This window comes from Thamnophis elegans, chromosome 8 (assembly GCF_009769535.1).
Source record: "Thamnophis elegans isolate rThaEle1 chromosome 8, rThaEle1.pri, whole genome shotgun sequence".
In the NCBI taxonomy this organism is placed as follows: domain Eukaryota; kingdom Metazoa; phylum Chordata; class Lepidosauria; order Squamata; family Colubridae; genus Thamnophis; species Thamnophis elegans.
The window spans coordinates 55520940-55539773 of NC_045548.1; the positions used below are offsets into that span (position 1 = coordinate 55520940).

Consider the following 18834-nt stretch of genomic DNA (forward strand, 5'->3'; position numbering starts at 1 on the left):
TTCCTAAGCAGCAGCCGACTCTGGCTAAACCATTTCCCCCGAATTTCCCAGGCAACGAGAGAAACCCTCCCTCAAGCCAAGCCAAGCCAAACTACTCCGAAAGAGTCGGCAGGCTGCAGTTCCTCTCGGGGCTCTTTCAGCGTCCTGCAAGCCTCGTGGCGCGGAGCTTTATCGAGCCCCAGCCTTGTCCACCTTCAGATGCTCTCCCCGGGGCTGGGGGGGGGGATTGCTGAAGCCACGCCTCCGCCTCGTGAGCAGGGATTTCCCCCCTCTTCCTCGGGGGGGGGGTCTAGAACTCAGCCCGTCAATCATGCTGCTCGGACGAACAAAGCTCTTCTTCGGCGGAGCTTCGGGTTGCTTTTTAGCCGAAGCTGGCAATCAGTCTGGAGCCGGAAGCGCCACCTGAACTACTCGGCCTGAACTGGAGAGGGGCTTCCTCGGCTCCACCTGCTCAGACTTGAAACCGAACCTCCCAGGCAGAAAGGCATCTGGGAATCCGCGGAGCTTTGGCCCGTAAATAAACGCTCCGTGTGGGCTGGCTGGAGCTACAGTCCACCTGTTTCCCACTGGGGCGTTTCTCCTGCCAGCGAAATGTCTTCCCAGCTCACCCACGGACGTCTCACGTACTGAAGCAGCTCGGTTTGCATAGTCCTGCTTCCTACTATACTAGGATGGAGCGGACAACGCATTAGGGTTTATTTTAAAGGAGCCAGAAATTCTATTCAATTTTATTTTCTATATTCTATTTTCTATATTCTATTTTCTACATTCTATTTTCTATATTATATTTTCTACATTCTATTCATTCCATTATTCTATTCTATTCTATTCTATGCTGTGCTGTGCTGTGCTATGCTATCCTATTTTCTATTCTATTTTCTACATTCATTCTATTCTCTCCTATTCTATTCTTTTCTATATTCTATTTTCTATATTCTATTTTCTACATTCTATTCTATTCCATTCCATTATTCGATTCTATTCTATGCTATGCTATGCTATGCTGTGCTATGCTATGCCATTCTATTTTCTATTCTATTTTTTACATTCCATTCTATTCTCTCCTATTCTATTCTATTTTCTATATTCTATTTTCTACATTCTATTCTATTATCTCCTATTCTATTTTCTATATTCTATTTTTTTACATTCTATTTTATTTTCTACATTCTATTCTATTCTATTTTATTCTACTCTATTTTCTATATTCTATATTCTATTCTATTTTCTATATTCTATTCTATTTTCTATATTCTATTCTATTTTCTATATTCTATTCTATTTTCTATATTCTTTCTATTCTATTTTCTATATTCTTTCTATTCTATTTTCTATATTCTATTCTATTCTATTTTCTATATTCTGTTCTATTCTATTCTATATTCTATTGTATTCTATTCTATTCTATTCGAATATTTATTGTTAAGAGTATTGCACATTGCTGTTCTTCTGGCCAGTGCTGTGTTTTATGATTACGATTATGTTGCACATGACCCAAGCTGTACAGAGTCTAAGTAAACAAGTACAGGGCTCCAAAAGGCTGCTTTCATCCTGATTTGGATTTGGGGATTTTAAAAAAAACAATCCTATGACTCATTATCTAGCAATAATAATCCCTAGTAAATTCAGTGGAATTGATTTTTTTTAAGAGATGCAAAATTGCATTTTACTAAAGGGATTTTCTGGACAAGTTTGAATCTGCACTGCAGTGGTTCTTTCAGAATGGAACGTAGTGCCAGGATTAATTAATTACTCTAACATTCTTCTGTGGATCCCCGGTGTCTGAGTAACAGCTGTTTTTACGGAATAAAGAAAGCATTCTGCACATGGTTACATAGACTCTTCTTCACGAGACAGTAATGCTCAAACTTTGGGACTGAACTACGTTTCAGGCTATTCGGGGGGGGGGGGGGGGGGGCTTACAGTGTTGTCGTCTCCTTCTCCTTCCTTCCCTCCCTCCCTCCCTTCTTCCTTCCCTTTACCCCCCGCAACTCTGCGGGATGCCTCCAGGGGGCGCCGGAGGCCTTAGTTGCCTGCTGCTAAGTGTCTGCAGAACTGCCTTCGGACCCGCTTTCTAACCCGCTTCTTCGCAATGAGCGCCTTTGCGGGTCCACCCGGATCGCGCGTACTTAGGGATGGCCCGTCCCGTCTCGTCTGGGCCTCGTGAAGGGCGAAGGGCGCTCAGCGAATAAACGCCGGGGAGCAACAGTCCGCTCCATCACCAGCAGCATTTGCCCGGCGCACGGAGTTCCCAGAGGGAAAGAGCAGCGCGGGAAACCTGCACCTGTCCAAGGCAGCGGCTGCTCCGGGAACTGCCAGCAGCCCCTTGGCTTCCAGCGAAGAGAAGGTTCCTGGCCTTGGCTTTCCCCATCCAGGTGCCCTCTGGATGAGTCGGCCAACCACTCACGCGGCTGAGGGAAAAGCTGGCTTCTAAGGCACCCAAAATCTGGAGGCGTTGTTCGCGGCGGGGGCGCTTCTGAGCATGTACAGAAGACGCTTATTTGGATAGAGGAGGTCTAAATGAAAAAAAAGAGGGAGATGAACAGAGGTGGAAAGCCGTTCTTCCTCTCCTTGGAAAGCAGCCCCCACCCCCTCGCCTCCCGATGGCCGGTTGCCTTCAGGATACGCGCAACGTTTGCAGAATGGGGCGGAATGGAGGGGAACCTGCCCTTGAATTCCCCTGAGGTTTTCTGGAGGAGGAGGAGAAGGAAGGGTGAAAATATGCTGGTGCAAAGCGCTTCAGACATCTCGGAGATCTTTCCCACCCACCCTCTCCTTCCTTACCAGACCCCCGGCAAGATCGAAGGAGAGAGGCAGCAGGAGGAGGAGGAGGTTCAAAGCTTCCACCAGCGCACGGCGGCTTCGAAGTTCTCTTTGGGCCGGCAAATGGAAAGGGCCGCTTCCATTCAATTGAGAAAAGGGGGAGAGAAAAGATCAATGCCTCCTCCCTTCGTTTAATTACCCCCCCCCCCAAGAAAGCTCACTCCGCAAATGCAGGTCTTCTGTTGCCTTCACCCCACTCCTCTTCCTAAGTTTTTTTTTTTAAAGGGAGAAAGCGTCCGGATACGAACTTAAGTATCTGGAGTGACAGGACGGCATTTAGGGAGGTGCAGTTACCACACTATATAGGTTTCCTTGGCAGGAAGCCTCCGCCACGCTGACCTCCCAATGAAGGGCAGCTGCTCACGCCAACCATACGGGGGAATCTGGGATGTAAAGGTGGGGGGGGGAGAGTTAGGATCAGACCCGCTTCTTCAGGAGGAGGGAACCAAATGGACAAGGGGCGGCTGATTTCCATCCGACTCAAGCCTCTGTAACAGTCAGTTCTACTTGGCTGGAAAGTTACTCCTGTTTGGCCTTCCCTAACTTTCTTTTAAGGTTCAGGACTCCAAGTCTTCCCTTTAGCTCCTCTGGGGAAGGACCTTCGAGGAAGTCTCACCGATCCCAAAAGAGGAGGTGTCTTTATCTGCTCTACCCCTGTCAACTGTGACTTCGGTCGCTGAATAAGTGTGGAGGAAGAAATCCATGGTTGTACCAATAGTAATAGGAGCCCTTGGAGCAGCACCCAAGATTGATCCATGGAAATCTTGAACTTCAGAGACCTGAAGATTCTGACTTTGCCAAAAAAAAAAAAAAAAAACCCTCACTCTACTCGGAACTGCCTATATAACAATAGCACTTAGACTTACTCTATATACCCTTCACAGGGCTTCGCAGCCCTCTCTAAGCGGTTTCTATTGCCCCCGACAATCAGGCTCCTCATTTTATCCACCTTAGAAGGATGGGAGGTTTAGACGTTACCTTAACAGCTCTTAGGACCTAAGAGCTGTTGTGTTTTTTACCAGTCCCAGACTGAATCGAATTGAAGATTAAATAATAAAGTTCATAATAAAGCTTTGCTTGGACCAGTATATGTCCTGCCGCGATACCTTTAACACCCTCAAACAACATGTGCCAATCGCAGGTCTTTGGGAAGGACCTTCTCCCCCTCCCCGCCAAAAAGGGTGGAAAAAATGCCGAAGAGGTCTTAACATTGGCTGACTGTGCGAAGAACCATAATAATAAAGAAAGCAAAGATAGTATCAATAGTAATCTGCCCTTTTAGGTGTAAACCCAAAACTTCTGGCGTATCACTTGAACATCATTGGCATTGATAACATCACCATCAGTCAATTACAAAAGGCAGTTTTACTGGGAACAGCTTACATCCTGCCACTATATCGTTAACACCTTCAAACAACAATTTCTGCTTATCCTTGAGAGGGACTCCAGTGGTGAATAAAAATGTCTAATCCTATCTACAGATCTGTCAGGCTGTTCAACCAACTACAGTAATAATAATAATAATAATAATAATAATAATAATAATAATAATAATAATAATAATAATAATACATATAAAATATAATAAATTAATAATAATACAATGATATTTGTGATACATTTTTAAATGTTCAGTTGACTGAATTTCATGTTTAATAAATAAAAGATAATAGTAATAGTAGGAGTAGCAAGTTAATAAGCAAGAATAGCAACAAAACCACTCGGTGATTTTATTTAGATATCTATTTACCTCTTACTCTCATTTCCTCGCCAATACTTTATGCAAAATCTGCATAGGTTACTTTTTGAATTTTGGTCCTTTAACATTTTTAGAATATTAAATCTGAGAATACTCACGGTAATCGTTCAGGAAGCACTGCCATCGGATGTCCCGTTTTTTTCTTTCTTACTGGAATATTGATACCCCTAGCATTTGTTGTTTTTCTTTGAAATGGTAAAGGGAGTCAATATGACTGGAGGCAGAAGGAGTTATTTTTGGAGATGCTTCATTAGTATCTGCCACTCTCCCAGAAAATGCCAACTAATGAAAGGGGCAGGAGGGAAGACTTGTTTGAATGTGTTCGGAACATAAATCTCACCTTCTCAAGGTAAGGCAGAGAACAAACGGTGGCGGGGAGTGCAGATTATGCCAGGTGAGGGTTTTTCTTTTCAGGCCACCGCAGTGGATTAGGTGAGGGGGAAATTAGGATTAAGTCCAGCCAAGGAAATTCACGGAATGACTTTGTGCCACTCACTCTCTCCCACTCGTGTCTACCTCACAGGGTTCCTGTTGGGGCGATCATTGGAAGAGAAAACCTCAGGGAGAAAAAGGCAGGATAATGTCAACGTAAAATGGAGCCGTTCTTGATGCCGGTGTTTAATCGTGCTTAATTTGAAACAAATCCCTGCTGCCTTACAAATAAGTATCCTACAAGAGTAATCCTGTGCTCACCCCCAACATGATTTAGGATCAGAGTCTGCCAGAGTGTCCCATAAGTGACTGGAGTCTCCCTTGGAAACCTGTTCCTAGAATCCGAGGGGGAGGCTCAGTTTCCATTCTAGCATGAATCCTGGAAGTGTGTATGGGGTTGAGGGGGAAACCACATTCGCCTGTTCTGGTGGCTTGGTTTACCTCTGAATCAACACTTCCAAGTTCTTGGAATTGCCTTTTCTCAGCCCCGCTTCCGCAAGGACCTCCTTTAGATTGGAGGACATGGTTTTACTCCCTTTCAAGACGAGCCCGATTTTCTTTTCCATATAGGGAAAAGTATAAATAATACTTCCCGAGCGAGGGTGGACGCGAGAATTACTGAATTGTTTTTGTGTGTGCGTGTGCGTGTCTTTTGCAATGAAAAGCGGATTTTTTTTTTCATTGCCCCCATCCAGTAACTTAATGTTTTTTAATGTTTTCCAATTTCTGGACTCTTGGTTGATTGTAGTTCGCTCGTTATTTGAAACCAAACTCTTTCGCATCTGGCCCATTTTGCTCCTGATCTCTCTCCTTCCCTCTCGAAATCTCACTGAGCAGGTCTTGTTCCGAGCCCCGCCAGGGTGGGGAACCTGCTTTTCAACGTCATTCCACTCGGTGGGTCGTGTTAGGTTTCAGGGAGCCTGTCGGCCCTGTAAAATTCCGCCTGGGGAGCATAATCAACCTTTCTTGCTACCCCGTTCCATGAATGAATACTGCAGTTAAGTAATATTCGCCTAAGATGCAATGCACGACCACACTTTCAGAACTTCAGTAATCTGTTTCTATTTATCCCGGGGCTCAAGTTAAAGAACTTGTGATTGGTCACTTGGGATGAGGAAAAAGGGCAAGAACAAAATACTGTCTTGGGTTGGAATGGAGAAAAAGTACTAGCAAACAGATCTCAGGTCTGTGAATTTCTGCATAGTTCTTACAGTTTAGGAGGGATAAAATAAGTCTAAAGGGAATTTCTGAAACAGAGCGGCAGCGGCGCTTCAGAATTTGATAGTGTGAGTTCGGAGAAGTTTTGAATTCGTTTTCATCACTCCCTTTCTGCAATGCAGAAAAGTTGCTTCGGCTTATTGATTCTATCTTTGGATCCACTTGTTTTAGCTAGAAGAAAATATACCGTCAAAATTAAATCTACTCTGGGTATGAGGATGAGGATAATAATAATAATCACCAGGTGGATAAAAAAAATCGAGACTGAACAGCAGGGTGACTGAGCGACTAGCCATAATAATAAGCCCAGGTCCTTAGGAAGCACTGGATAAGTGGATAAAAATCCCAAATCAATCTAAATATCTAGCTGTCAGTATGACCAACCATAATAATAAATGACACCATAAATTCTTATTAAAACACCAGATTTCTCAAACTTTGCAGTCCAATAAAGAATATTAGTTAAACGGATAAAAAAATAAGGATTAGAACTTCGGAAAACAATTGATTTAATAGTGCTTTGTTTTATACATATGGGGCAAGTAGAATGTAAAGGCTTAGAAAATACGGCACGCTTAGTAACATCAAGCACAATTAGAATGCTTAATGTCTATCGCTGATTTTTCTGGATGTTAAGTCGGGAGGTTGGGGTTGCTTTGACATAACTACCGAAGTTCCTGCGGCTGACAGAGACAGGGACGCAGGAGTCTATGAAAGAAAGGTTTGATTTATGACCTGACCCTGTTTTCTCTAAGAAAAAGTCACCTTAGGTAATGTGTAAGAAGGGGGGGGCAGAGAGAGAAGGGAAAAAGATCTCTGTCCCTTTAAAGCCAAGTTGCTACCCAAACACAAGTAAACAGAGTGGTAGAAAAGAAAGTGAAGGCGGGATTTTGAGGGGCGGTCTCCCAAGTTTACAGCCCGCTGAACGTTCGGCGCTGGGCGTGGTCAGAACGTTCAAGCCGTGAACATTCGACTCGCGAGCGGCTCGGGGTGGGACCGCGGGCGGGGACAGAACTCCTCGCCGCTGGAACTGCTGAAATGTGATGGACCCGAGAGGGGGAGTTTCAGACTTGTATCAAACTTCGCCGGAGTCGAAAGCGAGGCGCTGGAAGAGACGCGCGGTCGGGGCAGAAAAAAAAAGAGAAAACCTAAGCGGGGTCTTTTGCCTGGCCTCTCCCAGCCACTAGGGAGACTCTGAAGGCGGGAGGAAGCTGCCGGGCCCCTCCCGAAGCCACCTTCGCCGGCTTTGGGAAGCCTTCCCGAGACGAGAACATGAAAGAGTTGCTGGAGTTTCCCGCCCTCTCCGCGTGGATCTAAATGAGACGGCTCGGGCGTTAAGTGCCGGTGGGCTGACGCGGGGCTCCCCAGAGGCCAGGCGGAAGGAAGCTCCGGGGGGAAGGCAGGTAAGCGGCTCCCGTTCGCGCGTCCGCGCTCCCGCGCTGGAGAAAGGCCGCCCGGCTTCCAGGGGAGGGTGGCAGCATCCAGGCAAGCGCGCCTCGGGCAGCCAATATCTCCCAAATGCCCTCCGCCAGTGGGAAGGGAAAGAGACGCGTCCCGATCACGGAGGGAAACCCGGGAAAGCTGTCAGCCGCCTGCCCGAGAGTCATTCCCGATTGGACATCGGGTGGCTTCGCTTTGGGGAAGCGGGGCCCGGAGGGAACGAGGCGTTTCGTCAGCCCCCGAGTGGACTCCGAGGGGATCGCGCGTTTACTTTCGGTTTGACCGCTAGCCTAGTCGCGGAAGGCGGGCCCGGGCGCGCGAAGAACCCGGCGCTGTTTTGCGCTCCGGGCGAATCCCGTTAGCCACATCGCCGCACGCAGACAGGCGATCCTGTGGAAACGAGCTTTCCTCGCCTGGGTTAGACCTGCCCGAGCGGAAGGACCCGCGCGGGACGCTCCTGTGGAGCCGAAATCAAATCCACCCTATTAAAATAAATGTCGGGTGACTTAACCACGGATGGATACTTCGCCCCTCCCGCCACCTCCATCCCACCAATGTTTGTATACCTGATAGCTGGGGAGCATCAAACTCTATTCTTAGCCCCTGCTTGCTTCCCCCCTCCTTTCCAGAGCACAGTTGGTGGTTTCACTCTCACGCCAAAGCCGAGGCCACTGCGAAAGTATCTGCCAGCCCTGATCTTGGGAAGCGCTGAGAAAGAGAAGCCCTTCGCAGCGAGATGGCATTTCGGGGGAGAAAAATCGTGCTGTAGACGCCGGATTTAATTAAATTCGGGGTTCCGATCGGGAAGGGAAGTTGATAGGGCTTCCAAATCACACCCGCGTTTGATTCGCGCCTGACTAGCAGTCAAAAGGTACCGTTTTCCGGCCGTTCTCTGCAGGCGATTTCCGATTTGTCAGCTTGGCACCTGGACCTATTTATTTTACGTGGTTCTGGTTTCAATGGCTGCCGCGTATAGTCCCATTCATAGCTTAATCGGTACTTTAGGGCTTTCCAAGAAAGAGAACGAGAGTAGTGCTGTGTGCTATGTGAGAAGCGTTTTATTGCTATCTCCAGCTTGATTTCATGGAAGTATTAATCTTATCCAATGGGAAATCTGCATTAATCAGTGTACAACATGTAGATAGTTGCTGTGTCTTGACACAAAGGTCTTTTTGTTACGTTGTGCTTATTTTCTGAAACAACTGAAAATCCGCTTAACTGAAATAACCTCAAAACCATTTTTAATCTATTTTAAGCAAAAGATGTATTGCTGAAATAACAAAGAGAGATGAAATCTGTGTCTCCTTGTGTCAAATAGGCACACCTCTAAAAATGTGGATTTAGGAACATAAAATGTGATCCTAAACAACCTCACTACTTTTGCTTAAAGCTTTATTTGCTAAGTATCAAGTGATCTTACCAAGTTTACTTACTAAGCACTATTAAACTTAATAAGCAATAATTAATAAGCTTAATAATGATAATAAACTTAATAAGCTCACTTAATAAGCACTATTAAGATCAATACGACCTACTTCTGAGTAAACATGCATGAGAATTGGCCTATTATAGTGGGGAAATGTAGACATTTCTACTGGTAAATAAGAACTAGTAAGTTAAGCTCCCTTTGAATTTAAGCATGCATAGTATTTCTGTTTAAATGTGCTTGTATTTTAAGCAAATGTATTCTCACACATTTGGAATTCTTTTTATTGCACCCTGATGTTAATAGGAAAATAATATAATCATATTTTAAAAACTCACCTTTAGTATTTATTAAAATAAATTGTAGTTTTTCCTGTTTGCAAGTCCTAAATGAATTTACCTTGAAATCAATTTCCACTGATTTTTAATAGAGTTTTCTTTTACTAATAGCACAATCTCATGCAAGTTTGCTGAGCATAATCCTAGCTTAGCTTACTCAGACGAATTTAAAGGATAAAGCATGCATAGGATTCAACAGGAAGGCATACACCTGCAGGCCATAAGTAAATCTAGTTGAATGAATTCAGTTAATATTTTGATGAATGTGTTTGTCTATTTGTTATGGTGTCTACGTGGGAGACATTTTTAAGATAAACCAAGATATTTAAGCCATTTAGATGGAACATGTCAGATAGTATTAGAATTATTCCCAGTTTGGAAAACATTAATTTGGAAGCAAGCGCCATTGAAAGCAGTGCAACTTTCTATTCGGTAAATAGGCACGAGGGACATGTTATCGGGAAAGGAGAGGGGGAAAACCTGTCTTATCTCTAATGGAAATAGACCTAATTGTTGCAATGCTTCACAGTGCAACTAATTTAATAAAGGACAATTATTTAAAAGAATTTTTTTGGGGAGAGGGAAGGGTTCCAATCTTTCTAAAGCACTCTCACTTCTCTTCTTGAACAGCCAAGGAGGCGGAGATGAGGGAATGCTGCATAATGTTTTATATAACTCAAAAACTCCACTCCAGATCTGCAGACTCGCTTTCTTAGAGAGAGTCCTTTGAAGGAGGAAATCATTTAACATTCTTCCCAATAGAATGGAAACTTCCGTTGAAAAGTCAAATGGTCCAGGTTTAGTACCGTCCTGAAGAGGTTCTCCTCCCCCCCAATCCCCCCCCACTTCTCACTCGAGCGTGGCCTGACTCCCAATCCGAGGAGGGTCTCTTGTTCGTGCTGTGGACAGGTCCGAGAGAGAGAGAGAGAGAGAGAGAGAGAGAGACTAGCTACTGCTACTAAGAGGCGGCGGGCCCTCAACCTGCCAATTTCAGAGGGGAAATAGAAGCTGAGAGAAAGGAGGGGAGAAGCTGCAGCTTATAGTTTCGGTTAAAGGGGCTGAGCTAAGCGGGGGCTCCTTCCATCACACACCTCCCATCAATTCCCTCCCCTGCACGCTGGGATCCCAGGCAGCAAGAAAGGAAGGTTTGGAGCTCGCTCGTTATATGCGGGGGGGGGGGGGCAGAGAATTGGCGCACTTCAAAGAAGGGCACGAAGGGAAGGAGAAAAGCCATCCAGGCCCCAGACTGAGGGCTTCGGCTGCCCTTTGGCTTCTGCCAAGCCCAAAGGCCGCAGGAAGGCCAGCGCAAAACCTTCAGCCGCCCAAGAATGGGGCGATGCCGCTGCTGCTGAGTGACTCTGTTACAGGTCTTTTCCCACGCTGAGTGACAAGCCCCGTCATTCTTTGCTCGTTGGGGCGATGGGATTTGTAGTCCAGCATATTTGGGAGTCAAGGTTGGGCTAAATTAATTATGGATTCAAAACATGAAATTATACCTATTTTTTATAAAGGAAAAAAATACAAATAGTCACGTTTAAGCAAGTCAATTCTCTCCCTCCCCCCCCCCCGGAGTTAAATTTGGCGTGGGACACATTTAAAGCTCCACCACTGGCAAAGATCGCCGCTGACACTGGGGGTGGGGGGTCTAAATGAGTACGCACAGCGTCCAACTTGGATTCTTTAAAATACAGCAGTATTTCTAGTTCGGAATATAAAGTGGCCCCCATCTAAAGGCGTTTTGGACTCTGCGCTGCGGGCGAGGGAGACAGCCAAAGGGACTCGTGTGAGTCGGGCTGCTCAGCACAGCCTTGCAACTCCCGATTAGGTTTTGGTGCCTCTTTCTTTTCCTAAGCAATATCACATTTCCCACACTTTCCACAACTCCGGTAACAGGTTCCAAATGTAGCAAGAACGCGGAGCCGGGAACAGCCGAATTCCTACTGCAGGCCGATGGCCATAAGGCGACAAGATGAGAGAGAGAGAGAGAAAGGAGGAAAGCGGGCGGCGAGGGGGGAGGGGAAGAAAGACAGAGGAGCCTCACCTGCTCCTTTGGGGTTTGTTGAGACCAACCTCCTTCTTTCTCCTCCTCCCACCCGCATCGCCCCTGTTTCTTGCCCGCAGTCCGAAACCCAGCCTCTTCGCGTAGGAGTTGACCACCACCGAATCGGCCCAAGCTAGATCGCGATCGCCCGTTCCCGAAATCCGCGGGGGGTGTCGCTTCGGCCAAAGTAAAAACACAGCAGGCCAAAGCCAGCTGGGAGGACTCCGGGCCGTTTTCTTTAGACGCCGCGAACCGCGCGCGAGCCGGGCGTTTGCTTTTCTCCCAGTCGCTTATCTTGATCGACGACTTGCTGCTGAAGGAAGAAAAATAAGCACCGCGCTGCAGACGGGCAAGCAGGCAGGCGGGCGGGGGAAGAGCAGAAGCGGCCACGGATCCCACTCCGTGGCCCCCTTTGCAACAGCGTTCAACCGCGGCCAACCTCAGCCGGCTACTTTGGAAGCCCGGAAAAGGCCTATGCCTGGGAAAACTCTCTCCACACACCGTCCAGAATTCCCGCTTCCTATAGTGGGGCGACTCAGATTCTGAGTCTTGACGTCCCGCCCCCCCCCCCGCGTTTTCCAGATGCAAGTGTTCTACTAGGCCTTGAATGTCCGTCGTTCCCGAACGAGGCAGCGGCTGGACTTCAAGACAGCGACCCTGTGCCTTTTCACGCTTAGCATCTATGCTGGACTTTTTTTCCAAGACAGAGCCTTGGGTTCAGCGCCAGGATCGGGACCCTGTGTGCCAAGGCCTAGAAGCTGAGACAGGCATACAAAGTAGAGACAGCAGGCTCAGAGCAACCGACCGACTCCTTTCCAAGCTTATGCCAATGGAGAGGTCTGGCTGGTATTTCCCCCCCCTTCTCCCTTCTTGTTCCGCCCCGTTCCCTTTGCAAGTGAAATTCTCCCTCCTGAAGAAGCAAAACGATTTGGCTCCAGGCTCCGCGCACTTCTATTCGCAAGTTAGTTCGGTCGAAAGACTGATCCCTGCAAGTTCTCCCCACCCTCCCCCGAACTCACACGCATCTACGATTGGGTTACAGGAGGAATTTATTTCAAGTAGGGAGGGGGGAAATCCCACGACAGATCTTGGATCGCAGTGTATTTTTCTCTGGCCTAAGGAATTATACCGACTGCCACGGGTTCAGCGCTGGGCACGTAGTTAAGGTATCGACTTGCTCCATTTAGGGTTCTCTGAACGTTCTTCCAAGATCACGTGGCGGGAAGCTTATAAAAACAGGAAATCTGAATTCGAATCCACGGCACCGCCGGTTCCCACTTTACGGGTCGTGCAATGCTGCCCCCCTGCTTAGTGAGGCTTCTCCTCTTTCTCGCTGGTTAATGGCCCGAGCCTGCAAGTCATGCGAAGAGACCGCACATTCCCCTTTCCCGGGAAGAGTGCACGTGTACGTGCGGGTATTTTACAACTTTTTCCTAGGCCGCAGCGCAGTTTAGTGTTTCCAGGGATTGGCCTACCTAGAACTGCTCCGGAATATGCCCTGTGGCCGCCAACACAATCTTGTGAGTAAGCCAATCAGCGCGTTCGGAGGGCAGCCCTTTGCCCCTCTGCTCACTAGGGCTCATCCCAGCCTTCCCTGCCCGCCTTGCAGAAGAGAACAGGCGGCAAGGGAAGATCCCCTTAAAAGGGGGGGGGGGTGTCGCAGTGTGCTGTGAGGCAGAACGCAACTGCCCTTCGCTTCCCGAGGGGGGACAGGAGAGGTAGCCGAATCAGGTTCCTCTTCATCCTAATAAAGTTTCTCGCTCTCAAGTGTCCGTGGAGGTCGTGATTTTATTTCCATTTCACCCGCTTCTGAGTAGGACAGGAGGGGGCAGTTAACCATCAACCTAACAGGAGGCGAGAAAAATCGGCGTTAGGTCGGCTGGGTGTCAGGGCACCTGCGCTTCCTGGCACGCCGGCGTTTGCTTGGCTCTTTACCTTGAGCGCCTCGGCCAAGCATGGCGCGGCGTCTTCGGTTCAGTGGCCTCTGACTGATCGCCCTCGCCAAGTGCGTAACTCTGCACCGCGTTGGTGGTGCTCTCCTGCCAGTTCGGGTGGCCTGACTCACGCCCCAATAAGCTCCAAGGTATCGCTTGCATTATTATTATCCCCTCTCGCTGCTCCGCAGGACCTGGCCTCTTTTCAAAGCGCTTCCCTCCCACCTTGGCTGCGATGGAGCTGAAGTCATCCACCAGCGCTGGCAGGTTGGCAGGAAGAACTGGCCACCATAAAATTGGGATGTCCGGATTGCCATGCCCACCCGCACTCTTCGCGCCTCGCAGGCCGAGGTCCGTGTTTCCAGTTCGGGAATCATCCTGGGTTTGCTCCAAGGCTTGCCAGGCCTGCTTCTGTCCTACCCAGGCCGTATCCCTGGTCACCCGCGGTCACCAATCCTCTGACTCGGCTGCCTTGAAAAAAATAGCTTTTTTGGTCCCCTCCCCACTTCTCCCTTCGTTGCAGCGCGTCCCGTCAGCGGTGGGCATGAAACGGATTAACATCTGGCCCTGGGGGAGAGGGAGGGTGGGAAGCACAGGGACCACACGGCAGGCGGTTTAGGGGCGAAAGAAACAGCAGGTGAGGAAAGGGCCGCTTTGTGCCTCTCCTCGAATAACCGCAATCTTTTCTACTCCCTTCCTCTCCTGTTCCTGTTTCTGCTTAGGATCCGAACACCGGAGAAGGAGGCGCGCTTTCCGACCGCCGGGTTCAACCAGTCAAAGCAAGGCAAGGCCCGGGCCGGCACGATGGGGAGCAAGGCCCTGCCGGCGCCGATCCCACTGCACCCTTCGCTGCAGCTGACCAACTATTCCTTCTTGCAAGCCGTCAATACGTTCCCGGCCGCCGTGGACCACCTGCAGGGCCTCTACGGCCTGAGCGCCGTCCACACCATGCACATGAACCACTGGACGCTGGGCTGTTACGCGGCCGCGGCCGCCGCTGCTACTGCCTCGGGCGGCGGCAGCGGCCCGGCCGACATCAGCCGCTGCTCTGCGCTGAGCGAAATGGCGGCGGCGCAAGGCCTGGTGGAGCGCTTCCCCTTCCCGGGCCTGCCTTTCGCCACGCACCTGTTCCACCCCAAGCAGGCCGCCGCCATCGCGCACGTCTTGCCGGCGCTGCGCAAGGAGCGGCCCCGCTTTGACTTTGCCAACCTGGCGGCGGCCGCCACTCAAGAGGATCCACCCAAGGTTCACGCGGCGGCGGCCGCGCAAGCTCAGGGCGAGCTGGGCGGGCCACTGTCGGCGGCGCTGGGCAAGCTGTCCCCCGAGAGCCGGAAGCCCGCGCGGGGCCGGCTGCCCTCCAAGACCAAGAAGGAGTTCATCTGCAAGTTCTGCGGGCGACACTTCACCAAGTCCTACAACCTGCTCATCCACGAGAGGACCCACACCGACGAGCGGCCTTACACCTGCGACATCTGCCACAAGGCCTTCCGGAGGCAAGATCACCTTCGCGACCACAGGTCAGCTCCTGCCTCCGCTAGGCCAGCCAAGGAGACCCAACTAGGCCTCAATCAGATGGCGGGGCTGGAGGCCCGCACGGAGGTTTTACTCAACTGGGCTTAATCGGTTTATGAAGAGCCTGGCTTATACCTCGAAGGTTGCTGAGTGTTTTCTTCCGAAAACCATAGTTCAAATAAACCAAGGCTTATAGCGGCTTGAACTAATAAGAAGCTGAATTCAAATACAACGCTAAGCTAATATATGTTGATTGTTTGCTAGGAAGCCATTGCTTCATGATGGCTTATGACCTGTTCAGTAAATCCTACTTCAAACAAATCATGATTTAGCATGATGTAGGAACACGGCTATCCTATCCACAATCTAAACAAGAGGTGTTCTTGTTATCCCTCTGAACAGGTCAGTAGGATTTATTTCCAAGAAAATGAAGTTGGAGCCAAGGATGTAGTCATTCTGTTGATTTGCCTTCAACCCTTGATCTGAAGAGACATGGCTGATTTTAAAGCCAAGAGGTTTTTAAGATGGTGGGGCTAAATTACTTGATCTGGTTGGAGCGGGAGGCAGAATTCCTATCACCTTGAGGAAGAATGAGTGACTTTAGTCTTCTTGTCTTCAATGAAACATTTCTAAAGTTAAAATCTCAGTTTAGAATTCTCTCTCACTTGAATGTCCTCTGATGTTCTTGATCATGTTTCTTGCCTCTGCTTTCTTTCTTTCTTTTTTGCCTTTGGGCTATAATATAACTATCACTAAAGACTTGGCAGTAAGAGCACAAAAATATTTATGGGTTTGTAACGATATACAAATCTCTACAAAGAGACTCTTTTGTGGCTGGTTTTGAGAAGCCAAAGAATGTTGGTCTCTTTATTTAACAAAACCCCTACATTCTCCTGTCAAATTTATAAACTTCAACACAAACATTCAAGCTGACATTAATCAAAGGGCAATTTTGATTAACTTCACCTGGAATTACCTGCCAAAGTAGTAAATTGGCCTTACACCCATGAACATTTACATGAGATTACATCCTTGCTAAGCATGTTTACTCAAATGCATGCATATTTACCCAGAAATATATGTTTCCTATTTAAAGAGGCTTATTTCTAAGAAGGCAATGAAGAACTGTGAATAATTATTTCATAGTGTATGAACATCTTAAAAGGGACTTTGGGGATGAGCAACTAGGCAGCATATAATTTTGGTTTTAAAAAGTTGGGCTGTTAACAGCATTTGTTGCGTGTATAGAGATATTGACGCCAAACACTTTGGTTGATTTCCAGGTATATCCACTCAAAAGAAAAACCCTTCAAGTGCCAAGAGTGTGGGAAAGGATTTTGCCAATCCAGGACCCTAGCCGTTCATAAAACTTTACATATGCAGGTATGATCAAGCTCAATTATTTTACACATTCTATTTTGATTTTAATTGATTGTGAATAATTATACACAGTAATTATTTTCTAGATGCAAAATAAGAGATAGAGATGTGCTTCTTAATCTGAAATCTTTTGTGCTATTTGTCTCAAATGCTGATATGTAGAAAACAACAAATCCATATTTGGACATTTAGATGGCGAGGACAAGGGGGCAAATGATGAAATGTGCAAAGTGATTCACTTACTTGCATCAGATGCAAGTGTGTTATAGCATTTGTGTTAAGACATCCCTGCCTACTTGCCATCATTTTGATGTACAGTAATTGCAATTCACTGCATTTGCCCTACGTTTCTTCTAAAAAAAGCAGGCATATTCTAGGAGAAAAGTGGGATACCAGTAAAATAAATCAAAAAATTAAATAAGTAACATTTCCTAGAGACTGGTTGTTTATGTACATTATGTACATGTATATTCCACTGAATTAAGCAGGATTTACATTTCAGGGAAGATAGCCTGACTTCACTCATTCAAGACTTCCATGTTCTAACACTTGAAAAAACTCCTTAACTAGCCAGACCTTTTGGAAGCAACCTATCAATGGTTAAATGAGATGCGTTCTTTGATGGAAAAGCCCAGATTAAAAATACTTGCTTTGTGAAAGACTTCTCACTTAGAGAGATGAACCAAGTCTCCTTTGGAAGCCCCGGTGGATTAGCAGGAGAATTTTCCCTTTAAATTCCAGGAACTAGGAAATGCAAAGCAAGTAGGACTGGCCTTGACAGGCAGGAAGATATGTCTGTGCAATTAAGACTATAATCTTAAACACACTTACAAGGGACTAAGAGTAAATCAGTAGACTTGCTTCTGGGTTCCAGATGCATTTTCTGGAAATAATTGTGCCTGCAGCTAAAACCGCTGTTAATGTGGAAGTAAAGCTGTGATTCTGAGATCAGTTTCAAAGAAAATTGATCAATTGGGTAAATAAAAATGTGAAATCACAAGTGCATGTTTGGATGCACATAAATGATGGTTGCAGAAATCTTAGTCATTGAAGTGTATGCAGATTTTCTTTAAATGTATTTGGGATGGACAGTAAACACAGAAGGGTATGAATCTGAGATTCTAAATCTGAAAATGTATGTGCACTTATTTGGGAGTAATCCTTACTGAATCCTATTGGAAAGGTTTTAAAGTAAATGTGCATAAAACCAAACTATAAATACGTGCACGGTGCAGTCCTATGGACTTTAGTCTGAAGCCTTCATTGTTGCCTATTACTGTCAATTTACATTTGCACAGAATTGCATTGGTTTTTCTGTCTGTTTCTGTCTGCTTAGATTGCAAGTTTGTTTTGCCTTGCCATGTTCTTCTCCTGCAGCAATATAATGAGGCCAAAAATGAGGCCTGGGGGTGGGGGTGGGGGTGGAAATGCTGAGTGAACTTTGAAAAGCTCAATAATCCAAGTAGTTTGTCAAGGGTTTAATCCTTTGCTTGCTTCAAATCTGAACAGGAATCTCCACACAAATGCCCCACATGTGGAAGAACCTTTAATCAAAGAAGTAACCTGAAAACTCACCTTCTCACCCATACAGACATCAAGCCCTACAACTGTGAGCAGTGCGGCAAAGTGTTCAGGCGCAACTGTGATCTGCGGAGGCACAGTCTAACTCACACCCCGCGGCAAGACTTCTAGAACAGCCGAGAACCCCTCCCCCGGGGAGCTAATTCTGGCTCAAGGACTTGAACTGTAGCGTAATCTCTATGTCCACATGGGTGATGTGGACAGGTGCATCTAGGGGGGCTTGATTCCATGTCCCCCAGTGCCAGCCGGTCTTCTTTCTGTTGTGGTGGCGGGGCTGATACCTGTTCCAAGCATTCTCCCTCCACCAAGAGGGCCAGCTGGTTTCTTGTATATAGTAACAGAGCAGCTCATTTTCGAGCTCTGCACAGCAATATGTTGGCTTTCTATTGTCTTACCAAAAATGCACATTGGTACCAACAGCAAAACCTAGGAGTGAAAATACTTTTTTTTTCAAATTGTATTTCCAAATAAACACTTTCCCTCCAAATATAATTCTCATTTTGAGTTTCAATAAGTGACATGGTTTATTTCTTCTCTCCCTTTCTGATAAAGTCACAAGAGCTGAAACTGTTCTTTGGGGGGGGGCATTTTGTGAGAGATGTGTATGCATGTATTTATTGGGGGAGGGATCTAGTCTGAAATTTTTATGGCAGGGTGTTTTTTTTGAAGTGGTTTCCCACAGCCCCTTCCTGAGAGAGGGCTGAGAGAAACTGACTGATCCGGAGTCACCCAGCTGGCTTCATGATCTCATAGTCCCCTAGTTTTGAGAAGAGGAGATCTATGCACATTGAATCAAAACTTGATCTTGAGTGCCTCTGGATGGAGGGCTATGCCATGCCAGTCAAAACAGATCTGGCAGCTATTCTGTCTTTTGTTGTCTCTCCTGATGCAATGGAAGGCCAGTCATAAGCCATCCTAAGATGCAGTTGAGCCAAGACAGGGAGAACACA

General features: G+C 47.0%; 1 protein-coding gene across 1 annotated transcript; it reads left to right on the forward strand.

Moving 5' to 3' along the window:
• The first annotated feature begins 7530 nt into the window (after positions 1–7530).
• Positions 7531–18070, forward strand: OSR2 (odd-skipped related transciption factor 2). The gene is made up of 4 exons (XM_032223295.1): positions 7531–7635; positions 14134–14928; positions 16207–16306; positions 17813–18070. Exons 2-4 carry the CDS (start codon positions 14216–14218, stop codon positions 17993–17995), a joined length of 996 nt encoding a protein of 331 aa, XP_032079186.1. The 5' UTR covers positions 7531–7635; positions 14134–14215; the 3' UTR covers positions 17996–18070.
• Positions 18071–18834: the final 764 nt, after the last annotated feature.